Raw genomic sequence first — 20712 nt, 5'->3', positions numbered from 1 at the left:
ATGGAATTAAATTAGAACTCAGCATCATCTCTCAAAAGTCCCCAAATGTATAGAAATTAGGGCCACACCAGTGGCATATGGAAGTTCCCAGGCTAGGAGTAGAATCAGAGCTGCAGCTGCCAGGTTACACCACTGCCACAGCAATACCAAATCTGAGTTGCGTCTCTGATCAACACCACAGCCTGTGGCTATGCTGGATCCTCAACCCACTAAGCACGACCAAGGATCAAACCATATCCTCATGGATACGAGTCGGGTTCTTAACCCACTGAGCCCCAATGGAAACTACTAAGCAACATGCTTTTAAATAATCCATAAGAAAAAAGATATCACAAGGGAAATTAGAAAATATTTTGAACTAAATGAAAATATATTGTATCAAAATTTATGAGATACAGCTAAAGTAGTACTTAGACAAAATACATAGCCTTAAGTGTTTATATTAGAAAAGAAGGACAGGAGTTCCCATCGTGGCTCAGTGGTTAATGAACTTAATTAGTATCCATGAGGACTCGGGTTCAATCCCAGGTCTTGCTCAGTGGGCTAAGGATCTGGTGTTGCCATAGCTGCAGTGTAGGTCGCAGATGCTGCTGGGATCCTGCATTGCCGTGGCTCTGGTGTAGGCTGGCAGCTACAGCTCCGATTGGACTCCTAGCCTGGGAACCTCCATATACTGTGACTGTGGCCAAAAAAAAAAAAAAAAAAAAAGGATCAAAATCAATGACCAAATATTTACCTTAAGAGCCAAGAGAAAAATAACCCAAAGTAAATAGAAAGAAAGAAACAATAAACACAGAACTAAAATTGGAAACGAAAAAAATCAATAAAGCCAAAATTTGGTTCTTTGGGAAAAAAAAAAATCACTGGATAAATCTTTAGCCAGACTGATCATTAAAAAAAAAAGAAAAAGAAAATACACAAATTATCAATACTAGGAACAAAAGAAGAAGCTGCACTGCAGTTCCTACAGCTCTAAAAAGACACTGGGTGAATATTATGAACAATTTTATTTCAACAACTTTGACAGCTAAGATGAGAGGGGCAACTTCTTGAAAGACATAAAGTGTCAAAGCTCATTCAAGAAGAAATGGATAATCTGAATAGCTTTTTATTTACTAAAGAAACTGAGTCTCTACTTTAAAGTCAGTACACACACCACAAAAAATCCAGGCCCAGTTTGCTTCACTGATGAATTCTGTGCAACGTTTAATGAAAGACCAAAAAACAGGAGTTCTCGTTGCAGCGCAGCAGAAACAAACCTGACGAGGAACCATGAGGTTGCAGGTTCAATCCCTGGCCTCGCTCAGTGAGTTAAGGATCCCGTGCTGCCGTGAGCTGTGGTGTAGGTTGCAAACGGGGCTCAGATCTGGCATGGCTGTGGCTGTGGCGTAGGCCGGCGGCTACAGCTCCAATTAGACCCCTAGCCTAGGAACCTCCATACACCTCTGATGCAGCCCTGAAAAGACAAAAAGAAAAAAAAATTTTTAACCCAAAATTTTAAAAATTAAAAAACAAAAATAAGAAGGAAAGCATCCCAACTCATTTCAAAAGGCCTATATTGCCATGATTCCAAAACTGATAAAACATGACAAGAAAACTACAGAATATACCTTATGGCCATTAATGCAAAAGTCCTTATCAAGATATCAGCAAATCAAATCCACCAGTATTTAAAAAGGATAATATATGATGACCAAGTGGGATTCATCAAGCAACATAAGGTTGGTTTAACATTATTTAAAGATCAATGTAATTTATAAATAACAGATTAAAAAAGAAACGCTCTATAGATTTCTGATTCCAATTACAATATGTGTGTACGTGTTTCCCCACAGCCAAGCAGTTCTCCAACACCAGCTGGGAATTCTACAATTCAACTCAATTCTGACACCAACTACCCGGAGACAGCATTCAGATTCCAAGGTTAAGGGCCAGTTCTAACTAGACTGAACTTCCAACCACTGAGTTCTGATGACAACTCCAAGTCCAGATGTTACCTGAGCTTCTGACCAAGTGGCTGCACATCAGATTTCCAGATCCCCCCTTTGGGTTCAATTTAAATTGTTAGAATGACTCACAAAACTGAGAGAAACATTTTAATTACTAGATTACTGATTTATTATAAAATGACATATAACTCCACACCATACACAGAAAATAACTCAAAATAGATTAAAAACCTAACGTAAAACCTGAAACCATAAAACTCCTAGAAGAAAGCTTAGATGGCAAGCTCCTTGACATCAGTCTTGGAAATGATTTTTTGGATTTAACACAAAGTAAACACAGTAAAAGCAAAAATAAACAAGTGGGACTACATCGAACTAAAAAGCTATGGCAGAGCAGAGGAAATCATCAACAAAATAAATGAATGGGAGAAAATATTTGTAAACCTTATATTTGGTAAGAGGTTAATAATGGAGTTCCCGTCGTGGCGCAGTGGTTAACAAATCTGACTAGGAACCATGAGGTTGCGGGTTCGGTCCCTGCCCTTGTTCAGTGGGTTAATGATCGGGCGTTGCCGTGAGCTGTGGTGTAGGTGGTAGACGCAGCTTGGATCCCTCGTTGCTGTGGCTCTGGCCTGGGCTGGCGGCTACAGCTCCGATTCGACCCCTGGCCTGGGAACCTCCATATGCCTCAGGAGCGGCCCAAGAAATAGCAAAAAGACAAAAAAAAAAAAAAGAGGTTAATAATATCCAAAATATACAAAGAATTCATACAACTCGGCAGCCAAAAACAAAAAACAAAAAACAAAACAAAACAAAAACCAAAAAGAATTCAATTAGGAAATGAGCAGAGGATCTGAAGAGACATTTTTCCAAAGACAAACAGATGGCCAACAAGTAAATGAAAAAGTGCTTGTTATAAGTAATCATCAGGGAAATGCAAACCAAACCACAATAAGATATCACCTAACACCTGTTATAATGACTATTATCAAAAAGACAATATATAGCAAGTGTTGGCAAAGATGTGGAGAAAAAAGAATCCTTGTGCATTGCCGGTGGGAATGTAAACTGGTGCAGCCACTATGGGAAACAGTACAGAGAACTACCATATCATCCAACAACTCCACTTCTGGATATTTATCCAAAGGAAACAAAAACACTTACTCAAAAAGCTATCTGTACCTGCATTATTTACAATAGCCAAGACATGGAAACCACCTAAGTGTCCAGTGAAGGATGAATGTGTGGGATATGTATATCAGCAGTAACACTGATATGACAGAAGGAATTCCTGCCATTTGCAACAACAAGGGAAGAAGCTTAAGGACATCACGCTAAGTAAAATAAGTCAGACAAGCAAATATTATATGACTTCATTTATATGTAAAGTCTGTTAAACAAACCAAAAAACCATCAACAAAAACCCAAACTCACAGAAGCAAAGAACAGATGGGTGGTTGCCAGAGGCAGCACACTGGGAGCGGGCAAAATAGGTGAAGGTGGTCAAAAAGTACAAAGTTCCAGTTATAAACTAATTAGTCCTGGAGATGTAATGTATAACATGGCAACTATTAATGTATATCAACTATATATTAATAACACTGTATTCTATAACTAAATGTTGCTATGAGGGTAAATCTTAAAAGATTTCACCATAAGAAAAAAAAATTCTGTGTGTGGTGATGGATATTAATGACACTTATTACAGTTATCATTTCACAATATGTACATATATCTGATCATGTTGTATGCCTGAAACGAATATAATGTTATATATCAAGTATATCTCAAATTTTTAAGTAAAAGAAAAATAAAAATATATAACTCAGGAAAAGTCAAATGGAAGAAATGCATAGGGCAAGGTATGGGGGAAGGGGCACAGAACTTCCTAAACTGGCATGCCACTCTCCCCAATTTTCTATGTGTTCACCAACATGGAAGCTCTCCAAATCCAGTTTGGGGGAGGGGGGTTATGGAGGCATCCTTTTATCAGTATGACTGATTAACCAGTGGCCAAGACTGAACTCAATCTCCAACTTCTCTCCCCTCCAGGAGGTTCGAGATGGGATTGAAAGTTCCAATCTTCAAATTACATGGTTGGCTCCACTAGCAACCAACTCCCATCCTTAGGTGCTTTCCAAAAGCCACCTCATTGAAATAACAAAATCACTTAGGAAATCCAAAGGTTTTAGAAGCTCTGTGCCAAAAAAGGATGAAAACCAAATACACCTTTTTTACTATATAAGGCACAATATCACATCCTATAATTATCTCAATGGATGGGAAAAAATTCAATATACATTCATAGAAAAAAATTCTCAGGATCCAGGAACACAAGAATATTACCTCAAACTGATATAAGACGTTTATAAAAATGCTAGTTAACATCACAGTTAGTGATGAAAAATAAATGTTTTTCCCCTATAGTTAGGAACCAGTCAAGAATGTCCACTTCCACCATTTCTAATCATTATTATACTGGAGAAACTAGCCTATGTCATAAGCTAAGGAAAAAAAAAAAAAAAGTCATATAGAATGATATGGAAGTAAAATTTTCTTGCCTGGATTGAACTATAGAATTGAGTTTATTAAGTACCTTAATTCAAGGTCACAGGATATCAGGTCAATATACGAAAAAAATAGAAAAAAGAAAAAAAGAGAGAAAAAAGAAAAGAAAAAAATCAAAAATACCCTTTATGGAGTCCCCATTGTAGCTAAGCTGTAAAAACCCAACTAATATCCATGAGGATGTGGGTTTGATCCCTGGCCTTGTTCAGTGGGTTAAGTATCCGGCATTGCTGTGAGCTGTGAGCTGTGGTGTAGGTCGCAGACATGGCTTGGATCCTGTGTTCCTGTGGTGTGGCGCAGGCAGGCAGCTACAGTTTCAATTCAACCCCTAGCCTAGAAGCCTCCATATGCCGAGGGTGTTATCCTCTCAAAAGACTAAAAAAAAAAAAAAAAACAAAAACAAAAAAAACAAAAACAAACAAACAAAAAAAACTAGAGTAGCAAAAGCAATTTTAAAATGAAGAAAGCTGTAGGATCCATCCATATAATTTCATTATAAAGCTACAGTCATCAAAGACAGGGTGATAACTGGCAAAAGAACAGATCAATGCAGATCAATGCACCAGAATACAGAGTCCTGAAACAGACTTACACAAACATGAGATCAACAGATTTGACAGAGGTACCAAAGAAATAAGGTAATCCCATAAGGAAAGAGGTTTTTTCCAAAAACATTGCTGGAACAATTGACTATTCATATGTATAAACTTCAACACATACCTGGTACCTTATGTAAAAATTAACTTGAATGGATAAAAGACCTAAGAACTAACATCATAAAACTTCTAGAAGAAAACACAGGAAAACATTTTTGTCACTTTGGATTTAGCAAAGATCTATTAAATAGGCAAGAGCCAAAAGAAAAAATAAAAGATTTCATCAAAATTAAAGACTTCCCCACAAAAGACAGGATTCAGGAAATGAAGAAGCAGGCACTGACCAGAAGAAAACATATGCAAAACATGTCTCCAATAAAGGACTTATATCTGGAATACATAAATAGTTTTCCAACTCAATACAAAGAAAACTCATTTTTTAAGAATAATCAAAAAAATATGAAGAGACACTTCAAAAAAGATATAATAGCAAGTATACTTAAGAAAGGATATCCAATATTACTCATCATTAAAGAAATTTAGATAAAGCCATAAGGAGCTATTACTACATACCACTCAAATGGCTAATATTTTTTAAATTGATAATACCGAATATTAACAAAGATGCAACTGGAACTCTTATATGTAGCTCATGAGAAAGTGAAATTATACAGCCACTTTGGAAATAGCTGGCAACTTCTTAACACGTTACACATGCACTTACTTACTGCATGACCCTCCTACTCCTAGGTATTGACCAAAGAGAAATGAAGTCTACGTCCATAAAAAGTGTAAGCAAATGTTCACAGTGGCTTTATTCATAATACCCCAAATGGGAAACAACCCAAATATTATCCGATGGTGAATGGCTAACAAACTGAGGTGTACCAATACAGTGGAATGATACTCAACAAGAAAAAGGAACAAACTACATATATATACTGGATGAATTTCAAAAGCATCCTGTTAAGTTAAAGAAGCTAGACACAAAAGGCTAGGCATTATTTAATTTCAGATATATGAAACTCTTGGAAAGTCAAAATTATAGACAGCAGTGGTTATCTGTAGCTGTAGCTGGGGAAAGAGATCAACTACAAAGTGGGACGAAGGAACTGTGAGGGATGACAGAAATGTTGTTTCTTGATCGTGATGATGATTATACAAACTAGATACATACATTAAATCTCAAACCATACATGTTGAAGGGCAAATTTTACTAGATATAAATTATGTTACTGAAGCTAATTTTTTGAAATTACAGAAAAAAGTACTTTTATGTCTTAAATTTAATTTCCATGTGTTTATTTTGAGCTCTACTTAACTTTTTTTTTTCTTTTTCTTTTTTTGTCTTTTTAGGGCTGCACCTGCAGCATATGGAGGTTCCTAGGCTAGGGGTCGAATTGGAGCTACAGCTGCCGGCCTACACTACAGCCACAACAACACTGGATTCCAGCCGCATCTGTGACCTACACCACAGTTCACGGTAACACTGGATTCCCAACCCACTGAACAAGGCCAGGGATCGATCCTACGTCTTCATGGATGCTAGTCAGGTTCATTAACCACTGAGCCATGAGGGGAACTCCTATCTTGCTAACTTAACCATGCTTGTGTTGGTTCTATTCTAGTGGTTTTTACTCAAAGTCCTTCAGCATTATAGTCACAGAAAAATACCAGGATTGCAGTGCTCAGGGCCAGCCATTCGGGTGAAGATATTCAGGAGGTAAGTTGCAAATATGCTTCTATAACTTTGGTGAGAAACTGGAACTAGAGATACAGATTTGGGAGTCATCTGCAGAAAATAGTAGAAACCATGGGATTGATAAAATTGTATTCTTTTTTTCACTGCCACCTCTCACTTCTTACTAATCCTCAGAACCATAGAAAATGCTTATATTAAATCTGAAATAAGTGAATGATTGGAATTTTAAAAGGTCAGCTTTTCCATAAGAGCTAATAACCATTGAGTTTAAACACATTTTTTGGTGTCTTTTTATCTGCAAACTCAAGATATCTCACCTGGTTTAATTTTTCAGTGTGATTCAGTCTTGAAGTCTCCACTACATTTGACCTAGAAGTCTTTTCCATGTCCAATATTTGCTTCAGTGGTTCCATGTTTGAAGTGGGTTGTGAAAAGCATGCCTTTGTTATTGGACAGCCTGTGGGATATGAGCCTTGTTGTTTCATTCTAAAAGGCTGGGTAAATATTTTACCTTATGTGAATAAAAGAAGAAGAGAGAAAAATTGTCACAATTTCTAGGTTTTTTTCTGGTGGTTATATCTAGAGGTTAAGCCCTCAGCTTAGAACTAAAATTTAAGTAAGCTTACATTTTCATAATAAGCCAACAAAATTTACATAAAGTGAAAGGGATTAGTCATCTACAGAAGAAAACCAAGAGATTATAACAGTGTTACTGAATGATTAAGGCTATCCAAAATGCCTCTTAAGGACACCTGAATATAATTATAAAGAGGCAGACTTCAATAAGTAAAAACCTAAAAAGCTGTATCTTAAGAGACCAAAAAGTATTCAAATAAGGAATCTGCTTGAATTACGCTTTTCAAACTAGATAACTACAGCAGTATGGGGGGGGAGGAGAATGAAAAACTACAGAATAAACGATATTATTCCAGGGTACAGACTTTTTTCCCCCAAGAATTATAGGGATGGGAATATCACAGGAGAGGTATATTCTGCTGTACAACATGAAAGATAGGTCACTGGACCCCCACCATGGCCTAGTTCCTTCTTTACTCTAAGATCAAGCCCCCCTCCACACACACACACACACACACACACACACACGCGCGCACACACGCACACACGCACGCAATTACTTCCAAGATATCCTGAGGAGGAATAAGAGACCATGGATGGGGAACATGAACAATCCAGTCACTGGGAAGGAATATCCACCCCCTACTGTTCAATAAATTGGCAAACTGCTTTCTACCACTTGACCTCATGTAAGTTTAATAGCATGAGTTAGTCTCCTCAAGTTTGAGCACCTCAAGAGAAGGAAGGTTGAGATTTAGACTCAAAACACTCAGGGGCCCCCACAGCTTTCCCTGACTAGAGCCTATAAAACCCTTCGCACATGTTTGTCAAATTATGCTTCCCAGCATATTTTAAATACTGGTTTGTAAACTCATGATATTCTTATGGTTCACTTATATTAATCTAAATAGAGATTTTGGAGAAAAAGAAAAATCTGAACTAGGCATAAAATTCCAACAGGCTCAGTGTATAGATTCTATACTGTCAAGATCTAGGCAGACAATATACAAATGATCACATTAGTCTTCTGAGCCTCTGAGAGAGACAGCGATTGGGTAGGAAAAGCACTGAATGTGCAGTATTACGAGTTCAGTATCTAATCGTAGCTGTACCACTTCTCTAGCCAAGAGATTTTCAAACAAGTCATTTAACTTTCTTGAGCTTTGGCTTCCTTATCTATAAGACAGCTTTTGACCCAACCTGTCTATCATATGAGAATTCACGGTAAAATGCTATACAGATAAGGCGGTTTATTCTTACACCACATCAATTGTCCCAGTGCCTGCCGGGATATCAAAGATCAGTGACAGCAAAGATCAGATTGGCAAATGCTACCAACGAGTATCATTTTTAAAATTTTTTGTTTTCCAAGTTATATCTTCTTTATATGAACACATATAACTAATGTTTATTTACGGCACTCTAGAGAGAGCTGATATTGTGTCTTCATAGTAATAGTTTCCACTTAGTATAAGCTTACTAAATGCCAGACCTCATCTCGTTTAATCCTTAGCATGACTCCAAAAGGCAAGCATTATTTCTATTCCAGATATGAGAGAACTAATGCTTAAACATTTTAAGTAAGAATGGTTGCCTGAGATCACTCAGCCAGCAAGTGGTAGAGTTGGGATTCAATTTCAACAAACTGCTGGAGCTTAGCCATTACATACATAATATACATGTACCCCAACTGCTCCAGAATTTGCTGATTCGCAATACAGGTACCAGTGCTAACATGCTTACTTGCAGGCCATCCTCTCTGCTTTTCCTCTGATACGCTCTTCTTCAGCATCAACAAAGAACCTGCTCGGGTCTGTTCTACAGAAATGACGTCTGAAGCAGCATTCAGCACTTCAAACATGGAGAGGAATCCATACTGCACATACTGGAAGGATCGTCCAAATCGCTTGGCAAATGCCTTTTCAAAATCAGAAAGGAGAACGGGAGATAGTGCCAGTAGGTCTTTCAACTCACTCTTCACGACAGCTGGAAGAATAGGGGGCACCCTTCCTCGGTAAGGTACTCGCCGGCGAGAGCTGGGCCCAGAGCAAACACCAGCCCTTCCCTTCTGCATGCAGTTTCGGACCTTATGGCTGCTCCTCTGTTTGGCAACTAAACTTGCTATTCCTTTGGTGGATTCATCTGGAATGGCTGGAGAAGCGTGGAAAGAGAAATCACATTTAGGTGAAAACTTACTCCCATCTTTATTCTTTGCATCAGTGCTTAGGTAATTTTTAACTCTCCAAGGAGCTGTATATCTAAGTAGCATGATAAACATGAACCCTTAGTTACGCCACCTCTCGATTTTTAGGCAAAAGCTTGTTAGCCTCTCTACTAGAGGATGAAGAGAGATCAGTAAAGCCCAATTAATCATCACTGCTGCTAATTAACTCCTGAAAGATCTGAAAACTCTGGAGATAAACAATAAATTCCTTACAATTGTTTTTCTGTGCTTCACAAAATTTAAAACATGGTTTCATAATTTAAAACTCCCACTGTTATATTTGTCCTGACTTGAGATGCAATAATCTTAAATCGTATGAAAAATGTAGGTTTGTTTTTTTCTTTTTAGGGCCACACCCAAGGCACACGGAAGTTCCCAGGCTAAGGGTCCAATTTGAGCTGCAGCTGCCCACCACAGCCAAAGGCTTGAGGGAGATTCAAGCCGCATTTGCGACCTACACCACAGCTCAGGGCAACATGGGATCCCTGACTCACTTAAGGAGGCCAGGGATCAAACTCACATCATCACGGATACTCATCAGATTCATTTCCATTTCGCCACAACAGGAACTCCCAAAATGTAGTTTTTGCGAATGCACAGTGTTCTGGGAAAAGCTTCTCATGTTTTGCTGGTTAATTTTTTTCCATTTTTTTTAAAGTTTTATTGATTTACAACGGTAAATGGTAACTTCCACTGTACGACAAAGTGATTCAGCTATACGCATACACACATCCATTCTTTTTCAGATTCTTTTCCCATAGAGATTATCAGAGAATATTGGGTAGAGTTCCCTATGGTAAACAGCAGATCCTGGTTGGCCAGGGGAAAGGTTTCTTGATTGTGCTAAAGCTGTAACTCTGCCTATGAACTCAAAGGTGCCTATGTTCGCCCTTCTCTCTCAAAAAATTAAAATCTCCTCCCTGGGATTCAGGGAAATTGCAGAGCTAGAACAACTCCTTACTAAGTGGTTACTACTAGAAAGTTCATAGACCTTCAAATCTCAAACCTACCTTTCATTTTTTATTTTTTATTATTTCATTTTATTTTTAGGGCCACACCCACCGCATATGGAAGCTCCCAGATTAGAGATCTAATCAGAGCTGTAGTGGCCAGCCTACACCAGAGCCACATTAATGCCAAATCTCAGCTGTATCTGCATCCACAGCTCACAGCAACGCCGGATCCTCAACCCACTGAGCCAGGCCAGGGATCAAACCCACAACCTCATAGTTTCTAGTCAGATTCGCTTCGGCTGCGCCACGATGGGAACTCCAAACCTACCTTTCAGTATTACAGTACCATCCCCGCAGGGACAGACACTGACAACATCAGGCATGTCCAACACTAGCTCCATAGTGGACCGATAACCAAGGATTCGAAGTGGTAAATGGTTGCCAACCATCAAAAGATATTCCTTTTCCAATTGCTGTGGGGTCAGACCATCTTTGGTGGAAATGAGAAGCGACCTTATTTCCTTCCTCAGGCATTCCTGTACACGCTCTTGTTCAGACATTTCGTCCTACGAGATTTAAATCAAACATTGCTCATGAAGAAAAGCAGGCAAACCCAAGAAGGAAAAAAAAAAAAAAAAAGTTCAAAATGGCCAATAGGGGAATACAAACTGAGATGTACGTTTTAAAGGTAATGAGGCAGAAGCGACACGGTGAGGGGTCTCTGGAATATCATTTGGCAAAGTCCACACACATTTCAAACTCTAAATCCCAACCTGGGTTGCTTAACCTACGTGCATCTCCAGAAATCCCTGCCACGGGCTAATGTGTGAGAAGTCCAAGTTCCTGGCTCGGTTTTCGGTGAAGCATCAACTCCGGGTTAACTCGACGTGTGTGCTGTCTTACTCTACACTACAAACTCCGTTTCAGACAGACCCTCTATTCGACTTTTTGGGAACCAGGACTGGGAACGAGGCCGACGCAATACGGCCTCCCCCTGTGCAAGGACAGGGTGCCGCAAAAAGACGCTCGCACAGGCAGATTTTCTCCAGCCTAAACCGACAGGGAGGTTCCCTGTCCCCTTCCAGAATCAATGACCTCATTGCAGCCTCCCTACTTCTTGCTGGGGTAGGGGGGAGAGGGGTCGTCCCCTGCCCCTCCCCCAACGTCCCTCAAGGGCCCCAGCGGCGTGGGGCCTTGTCCTTCCACCTACCCCAGGGACTGCCCACAACCTGGGGTGAAGAAGGCCGGAGGGAGGAAGTCGGGGCACCGCTCTGCAGCCCAGCCCTGCCCCGCCGCCCCTCACCCTGGCTTCGGCGCCGGCGCTGCCGTTGCAGGTCCGGCCAAGTCAAAGGCGTTCTCCTTAACAGCGGCCGCGGAAGAGCAGCTGCGAGGCGGCGTGCGCGCCTGCGCACTGGTGCGGGAGGGCTGGCCGGCTGCGTCGCGGGCGCCGCGTTCCTGCCACGAGGGCGCGCGGCGGGCGCGACGGTTGGGCAAGCCTGGCCAGTCTGCTGTCCAGCCTGGGTTCCCCCGCCACCGGCTCCCAGGGGGCGGAAGCAGCCTTCCGGGATGGCAGAGCGCCTACCTCCTGCAAAGTGGTTGGAAGACAGGAGGTGGGGCAGAGGCGCGAGAAACCCGTCCAACCACCTCCCTGGGAGCTGTGGTGCCCTACCAGCAGGCAGCGGGAGTTGGAGGAGGCCTCAAGGTTCTTAGCCTGGGTGTGGCACAGAACAAGCTGTGAGGGGCTTATTTAAGGGAGGTGGGGGGAAGATGACCAGGTGCGATCAGCCAAAATTCTATTCAGCAGGTCTAGGTCTTTTCGGAGGAAATTTCAGGCAATTCGGATGCTTTGTGGAGAATCACTGCTGAGCTAGATAGATGCAACTTAGGCTCCGTGAACAGAGGAATGGGTGGAGGGAGGAGGCCTTCTTAAATGAATGGAAAACATTCCAGGTGCCAGTGGAGTTTTAAAAAAAAAAAATGCTGGGAAACTAAAGAGGACGTATTTATTGGATAAGTGGAATGAGCCGGATTTAGATCGCTGAAAACTAGGAAGCAGTAGTTAGAGAGGTATAGTCTATAATGACTTCCACTTTTAAATGTATGTTCTAATTAAAGGAACAAGACAAAAGATAATCAAGGAATTCAAATCAAGAAGGAAACCAGAGCACACACATCCACCTTCTCTTCCATCTAAAATCCCATGACTTGGAGTTCCCATCGTGGCTCAACAGAAACGAATCTGACGGGTATCCGTGAGAATGCATGTTCGATCCCTGGCCTTGCTTAGTGGGTTAAGGATCCGGCATTGCCTTGAGCTGTGGTGTAGGTCACAGACGTAGCTCAGATCTGATGTTGCTGTGGTTGTGTTTTTAGTTAGCCATAGGGATCACAAGGCCTTTGAGGAAAGGCTGAGGGAAAGGTCTGCAGTACTTAGTGTTTCAGCAGCATCCTTCTTTAAGAATATTTAGGCTACACTCCAAAAGCTCTGGGTCTAGGATCTGGGAATCTTATTCTGGGAATAAGATGACAAGTCATGTCCCTCACTTATGAGAGGCCTCTGTTCCGCAGATGTAGAAATGTTTTGTTGGTTTGCTTTTGTAGTTACACAAATCAAAAAGACTTAGCGGGTTGTTTGCTGAGTTCATTCCCTGGGATCCTACAATTAATTACCACAACCAGAGAGCTCTGTGAGTCACCAATGTGTTTTCCATCCTGCAGCCTATTATGATGACCAGACCCCACTTTTCTTCTGATAATTAACTGTCTCCACCTGGTCTCCTCCCCACTCTACTTGCATCTGGGAGTGTATTTCCATTGCAGCTGCTCCTACCAGCATTCTTGCCTTAGAAAACAGCCAATAATGAGTCTGTGTGTGCATGTGTTTTAAGCTTCTGAAACTTTAATATACGCCCTATGACAAATATTGAAACAGAGCAGGACCCTATGGTCCTCCCCCCATGTCCTCCGCCTGCCTTTTGTCTGTAGAAAATCTTTAGCCAAAGAATAAGGTAAATCAGAGAAATAAGAAAATACAGACGCAAAGGAAAAGAGCCAAACAAGACCAAATAATAGTTCAGTCATTAAGCAAAGCCAGGGACCTTTAGTTCTCTCTCGAGAGCTGTAGATAATATTCTGAGCCATATCCTGTGAGCTGTCTACAGATACTGAAACCCTCACCAAGTGGAAGAAGTTAACTACATGATAACAGACTGTAGCCATGACATAAGCTGCCACAATTTGATAACTGGCCTCAAGGAAATGGGAACAAACTGACCCTGGAACTAAAGACAAACTACTTAAAATAATCAAGACGATGCTGGTCAGACCACTGAGTGACCAATTTCAAGATGACTGACAGAGTTGACTGTGCTGTTTCTGCATGTAGCCCCCTCCCTCCACCTATAAAAACTCTTGCCCACAGATCGTTGGTGGGTGGGAAGTCAGCCTTTGGCCAGCAGTCCTTCCCCCCACCCCTCCCCATAGGCCTCCGAAATAAAGCGAACTTTCCTTTCCACCAACCTTGCCTCTTTATTGGCTTTAGAGAGCCCAGCTGCTGGACCCCACTTTTGGTAACAGCATGAGAGAATCTTTCGAAAACACAGTGAAGGAATAGGTAAGTTAGAAGCTCATGATACAACTTATATTCCTTCCTCCCAAACATTATGCCCAATTTGGGGCCAGATGATGTTACTGTTCAACTCTATTTCCCAGAGCAATTACTCCAAGCCTTTGCCAGCCGTATTAGGCTTTTTACATACTTCTGCCTCACCACTACAAAATAACTTTGTTCTGACTCCCAAAGAAAATGACACCCCTCAACTTCCAGCCCCTGGCCTCTAAACTAGCCCCCCTATATCTTTCATCCTGGTCTTGGAGAGTGGATGGGCCATCCATCCCACCCGTCCATCCTACTGTTGGGTCTCTCCCCCTAATTCCTCTAGGACCTTGACCTTTGGTTATTATTATACAGTCCTGTATATTCATTATCTCTTTGCAGACTCCTATAACAAAATTATGCTCAAATCCTTTTTATCTTACAAAACAGAAACAAACACAAAGAGAGAAAGAGAGACAAATACTTTCAACCTATATCCTCCAGCCAGTCCTTCATGGCCAAATCCTTGAATAAACAGTCATTTCTTCTCACTTTTTCATCCACCATTCACTACTCAGTCCAAAGTAATCGGCCTGCTACTTTGGACATCTCAAGTTAGTTTTACCAAAATCATTAATGACAGATCTTCTAATTGACAAATCTTAAGGACTTTTCAGTCTTTTCATCTTAGATGATCTCTGCTGTTTACCTCGGTATACCCTCCATTTCTGAAAAACCTCTCCTCCATGGATGTCTGTGATGCTGCTGCACTGGGCTGGGTACCTAGCTTCCTGCTCTTATTTCCTATTTATGTTATTCCATTAAATGTCCATGCACACCCGCCTCTGTCCTTGGCCCTTCTCCTTTTTACTCTTCCCCCTCTTCCTCAATGACCTTTGTCACTCTCATGGGCTCAGCTTTGGCAGATGGCTTCCAAAACACCATGTTTATTCAAGTAACAAATATCTTTTAGTTCCTACTATGTGTCAAGCACTGTTCTAGAATATGGAACTACAACAGCAAAACAAAAGTTCCTGTTCTCCTGAACTTTACAAAAGACGAAAAGCAAATGTATGTAATATCAAGTAATGATAACTTCTCTTAAGAAAAATAAACCATGGAGTTCCCATCATGGCTCAGCAGTGGTGTAGTGAGCTGTGGTGTAGGTCATAGACAAAGCCCAGATCCTGAGTTGCTGTGGCTGAGGTATAGGCTGGCAGCTACAGTTCTGATTGGCCCCTTAGCCTGGGAACCTCCATATGCCTCCATTGCATCCCTAAAGAGACAAAAGGGAAAAAAAAAAAAGAAAAAGCAACCAGGGCAATGGGGAGTAAGAAGAGGCTGCTTTAAATGGGGCATTTAGAAAACACTTCACTCTCTATGAGAGTGAGCCTCAACTTGTGGTTCCAGAGCTGCAGAAGAGCCTAGACACTTGTTAGAAATGTCAATAATTCAGACTCCATCCCAGACTTGCTCAAGAAGCGGGGAGGAGGAGCCCAGCATGTGCTTTAACAAGTCCTCCAGCGTCCAGGGGATTCTGATGCCCGCTAATATGAGAACCCCAACTCCTCTCACCTCATGTGCCATGAATAGATTACAGGTGTAATCAGCAATCAGTCTAATAGGCATTTTCTCAGTAGCTTGAGGTATGGGGGGAAAGGAGGCCCTGGGGACTCTCGTCAAAGGTAACCTCAGACTTTTCAGAAGGCAACCAAGTGGGGTCTACTGACTTGCCCACTGGCCTCCGAGGTCACAAGGTAAGAGCCATTCTACACTCACTGCATCTGCTGCTAGAAGCTGGGCACTGCCAAGAATCTGCCCCCTGCAAGTCCACAGACAAAGTTCCCCTCCAGGTGGTGCAGGCTCGGGTGGGCAAGGAGGCTGCACAGCAGCAGCAACAACAGGTCTAAGCCAGGCCCCTGGACGGCGGGGGAGGGAGCCTGCCCAGGGCGTGTCCTGGCATTCTCAGCAGCTTCCTCTCCCGCTGCCCTGCACCTGCCGCGCTCCCTGAAGTTCCACCATTATTCTGAAATACTCCTTAGGAAAAAGTTTGGATTTGAAATCTACTTGTATCATCACAGGAAATCATCAAAATTACATTTGCGGATGAAAGAAAAGATATCCGAGTCTTTGTTCCACTGTTATAAATTGTTGTAAAAAAAATGGTTTTGAAAAACTTGGTAATCATTTCACAATATATATGTACACCTTAAATATAGACAATTTTGTCAATGATACTGCCGTAAATCTGGAAAATTATTAAAAACATAAATAAAGCTTATAATTGTGTGAACACGTTTCTCATCCATGGTAACAAGAATATTTAAAGCTTACTAAAAAGCCTTGATGAGGAATTTCATGCAGCCATTTGATCCTGTGGAAGGCCCAGTTATTGAAATTCACTTGAGGATCACCAGCCCCATCTATTAATGTGGCTCAAACTGGGCCTCCTCTGACTCCTCCCAAGTAGCATTATTACCCATCATTTGTGTCCTCATGGTACCATATAGATCTGTGGTTCAACGCCTACAGCAATCTGTCCCCCAAGGGACACTTGGCAATGTCTGGAGACACTGCAACTGAGGGGAGGTGCTACTGGCATCTAGTAGTGGGTAGAGGCCAGGGACAATATGAAAGATCTTACAATGCACAGGACAGTCCCCCTACAACAAAGAATTATCTGGTCCAAAATGTCAAGAGTGCTGAGGTGGAGAAACCCTGCTGTAGATCTTTCTGTCATAACATATACACTTTATCACCATATCTGTTTACCCATCTATTTCTCCCTGTTAGACTAAATTCCTCAAGGGCATGTCTTTACATCCTGCGAGGAAAGCAGTGCAAAACATCCAGTAGGTGCTCCCTATGTATCTGTGAAGTGAATTAATGAGAGAAAAATCAAACTGGTCTTATCTGCACCTTACAAGTGGACAACTGCATCTTCAGGCAAAGAAGGCCAGGACATAAAATGCTTGAGAGCAGAATAATTAGGGGAAATGGGTCTGACAGAGGTGCCTGCAGTTATGACCAAAGGCTCAGCCTATAAAGGTCAAAATCTCTTTCTCAAGTCTTATAAGCACTCACCACCCCCTCCTTCATAACTTCATGCGGTCACCAAATCTGCTGATGATCTGCCTCAGAAAGATTTCCTGAATCCAAGCCATCCCCACTGCCAAAGCCAGTATAAAGCTCTCATCAGCATCACTAGACCACTACTGTGCCCTCCTGGTTGGTCTCTCTGCTATCTACAAATTAAGAAAGTCAAATTTGGAGTTCCCATCATGGCGCAGTGGTTAACAAATCCGACTAGGAACCATGAGGTTGCGGGTTCGGTCCCTGGCCTTGCTCAATGGGTTAAGGATCCGGTGTTGCCGTGAGCTGTGGTGTAGGTTGCAGACATGGCTCAGATCCCGCGTTGCTGTGGCTCTGGCATAGGCTGGCGGTTACAGCTCTGACTGGACCCCTAGCCTGGGAACCTCCATATGCCATGGCAGCAGCCCAAGAAAATGGCAAAAAGACAAAAAAAAAAAAAAAAAAAAAAAAAAAAGTCAAATTTAAGTCCCCATAGTTTCTTCTAGCTTTAAAAAGATAAAACTTTCTGGAGTTCCCATCGTGGCTCAGTGGTTAACAAATCTGACTAGGACCATGGGGTTGTGGGTTCAATCCCTGGCCTTGCTCAGTGGGTTAAGGATCCAGTGTTGCCTGTAGATCACATACAAGGCTTGGATCCCGCATGGCTGTGGCTCTGGCATAAGCTGGCAGCTACAGCTCCGATTAGATCCCTAGCCTGGGAACCTCCATATGCCACGGGAGTGGCCCTAGAAAAGGAAAAAAGACCAAAAAAAAAAAAAAAAAAGATAAAACTTTCAATTTTATCTACTGATAATTTTATTCCAGTTTTTCCAGTAAGTCATATAAATCAATATTCACCCTTAATTAATCCACATGGATATAAAATTTAAAACCACTAAATGAGAATAAATATAGTCATCTAAAAAGCTTTGAAATCTTTCATGACCTTGGTCTTGGAAACAAGCTCAAAGCCAGCAACTTTAACTGGTCCTCCCCCTCTTCTAATAATTCCATTCCCACAGACATCAGCCTCATAACAAACCCAAACAAGGCCTAAAGTATTAAGAGCTGAAAGATGTGTACATATAATATTTTCAGCAAAGGGATGATCTACACTTTCAATTAAAAAGGAATCTGAAAGAAAACAGCAACGTCATTATGAGTAGATGGGGCTTCGGCACTCCCAAACTCCTCCAGCTTTGAAATGCCATGTTGACTTTTTTCACATGGAATGTTACACACTTTCGCAGATGTTGTCATTGTCCTTCATAATCCCAATAGATTTGTGTTATAAGCAGGTGTTTGTGTTACTGTTACATATGGATGTAGAAAATGAAGTAATGATTACATAACAGCAAAGGAGATTGAGAACAAGTGACCCACATGGGCTCCAACATCAAGTACAGCCCCTTCTCACCAATTCTTCTCCTATAAGAAATTCCTCTTGGAGGTCCCGTTGTGGCTCAGTGGTAATGAACCTCACTAGTATCCACGAGGATGCAGGTTCGATCCCTGGCCTCACACAGTGGGTTAAGGATCCAGAATTGCGGAGAGCTGTGGTGTAGTTCGCATACACGGCTGGGATCTAGTGTTACTGTGGCTGTGATATAGCTCCGATTTGACTCCTAGCCTGGGAACTTCAATTCATTTAAAAAAGAAGGAAGAAAGAAAGAAAAGAAATCCCACTATCTTCTTGGGAGACAGGGGCAGCTTTGAGAATGTCATTTGGCCAGATATCCTGCCAATTCTTGAGTCAAAAATTGAGGTGCAATTTTAGTTTAAGAATCTACAGCTAGGACTCTAGATCAGATTAACTTGTAACAGAATCAAAGACTGAGAAAATAATAAGTGCTAGTTTCATGCTTTTCCAAATAGGTAAATCTTCACAGGATGATGAACTAGTTATGTTTAATAGCAACTATTAATTTTGAGTAAATATTAAATAATCATGATATTCTTCCCTCCTATGGGCCAAGTACAGCTTCAGAATTTCTCTCAATGTAGTGCTCTGGGCAGGAACTATTAATTGATTCAGGCACTTGAAAAGAAATATTTGTCCTCCCTTATGTAATAATCAGGTTTAGAGAGTAAACAACACTATTTAAATTACTTTATTACTAATCATTTAATTACTTTACCACCAGGAGCCTAACTTGAAACATATGGAAGAAAGGAGTGGAATGGTTTTTCCAGATTTCGTTTTGAGTTACTTCAGGTCCTCATTCTTTAATAAGATTTTTGAGAGGAAAGAAAGCTATCCCTAGGTGAACTCAATAAATATTGAAAAATTTAAAAATAAGCGAACATTATTTCTACCATAATGTGGTCTGAGCTATTTGAGTAGAATCATAAATCTTAAGTTTGAACGGTTACCTAAACCAACCTCCCATTCAGTGAGAACCACATTTTTAAAAGAATTTTTTTAAAATAGATCTAGTCAATGTTTCAAGCTCCTCAGATGCAGGTGGGACTGCTCCCCAACTTTGCTGCTGGATGGACCTTAAAAAGCAAACCTTAAAAAAGCAAAACTCCTCCTTTCATCAAGGAAGCATGGAACAGGGCCTACCCAAAGACAAAAGTGTTCCTTTCCTAAAAGCAGAAGTTAAATCAGATCCCTTCCCTTCTGATTCTTCAAGAAGCAACATCGATAGGCTTACGCACTAGTAAAAATAACAATTAGTAAAAATGAAGAAATATAAATAAGAGAGACAGAGAGAAGAAGCCTGAAAGAATTTTCCTTAAACTCCCAATTTTATTTTTTTATTTTCTGCACCTCTAAGTTCTTTTTAACGCATATTAAAGCTACTGACATTGTTAGTTAAATGCTTAAGATATACATAGTATTTATGTTTTAAGAGTCAACATTATAAGCTCCATTTTAAATACCTACTCACAGAGGTTTATTTCTCATGGGCCATCTAACTGCACTTTATTGCTTATTGAGTTTCCTTACATAATCAACCCATTGCATAAAATCAGAGAGTTGAATCTTCCCAGGAGTAGTCCTTACCCGTGAAAGGCTTAGCAGAAAGAACAGGGCCAGAGTCTAAAATAAACTGGGGCGGCGGGGGCGCGGAGAAGAAAGGCACCCTTGGGAAGACCTTAGGGGGAAGAGGAGATGCCTGGGGAGAGGTTTCCCTTTTTACCTTAACGTTACCCTAACGTGACGCCCTTTTCTGTTCTCTTGAGCTCTCTAGCCATACGCGAAGACCGCATACTCTATTCCATCCTATATTTACGAATCATGGAGCAAACGCCATCACACCTTCAGCGGTTTGCGCATTTCCGTCGTACTTCAGCTCAGATCTCCATCTCTAGAAACACAGCTTTAAACGCCATAAATGGGCTTTCAGACAAACTCATTGTTGCAGGGGACACCAAGTCTCCTGGGGAGCGGGCCCTGTCCTCTGGTGAGAACCAGCTGTCGCCTTTCACCCGGAGCAGAGCCCCGCCCGCGCCCCGCCGGGTCCCGCCCCC

The 20712-nt window shown here is 41.4% G+C and overlaps 1 protein-coding gene across 14 annotated transcripts in view; it reads right to left on the bottom strand.

Moving 5' to 3' along the window:
- Positions 1-20712, bottom strand: part of TDRD5 (tudor domain containing 5) — a 126589-nt gene that overhangs the window by 80252 nt on the left and 25625 nt on the right. For 2 of the 14 annotated variants that reach the window (XM_084977789.1, XM_084977797.1), the window contains exons 1-4: positions 12151-12286; positions 10897-11134; positions 9135-9542; positions 7133-7326 (exon numbers count right to left, since the gene is read on the bottom strand). In XM_084977789.1, the coding sequence (XP_084833915.1) occupies positions 7133-7326; positions 9135-9542; positions 10897-11128 (834 nt within the window). In that variant the 5' untranslated portion in view covers positions 11129-11134; positions 12151-12286. Of the gene's footprint in view, positions 1-7132; positions 7327-9134; positions 9543-10896; positions 11135-11359; positions 11931-12150; positions 12287-20712 lie in introns of those variants that run through there. The other 12 variants (XM_084977787.1, XM_084977793.1, XM_021063742.2 and 9 more) reach the window with 7 other exon arrangements.

Source organism: Sus scrofa, chromosome 9 (assembly GCF_054392235.1).
Source record: "Sus scrofa isolate SSC_HxYL_T2T_F1_AM1 chromosome 9, Sscrofa_HxYL_maternal_Yorkshire_Landrace_v2.0, whole genome shotgun sequence".
In the NCBI taxonomy this organism is placed as follows: domain Eukaryota; kingdom Metazoa; phylum Chordata; class Mammalia; order Artiodactyla; family Suidae; genus Sus; species Sus scrofa.
Note: the sequence above shows the minus strand (reverse complement) of the source record. Positions and strands in the feature narration are given on the sequence as shown.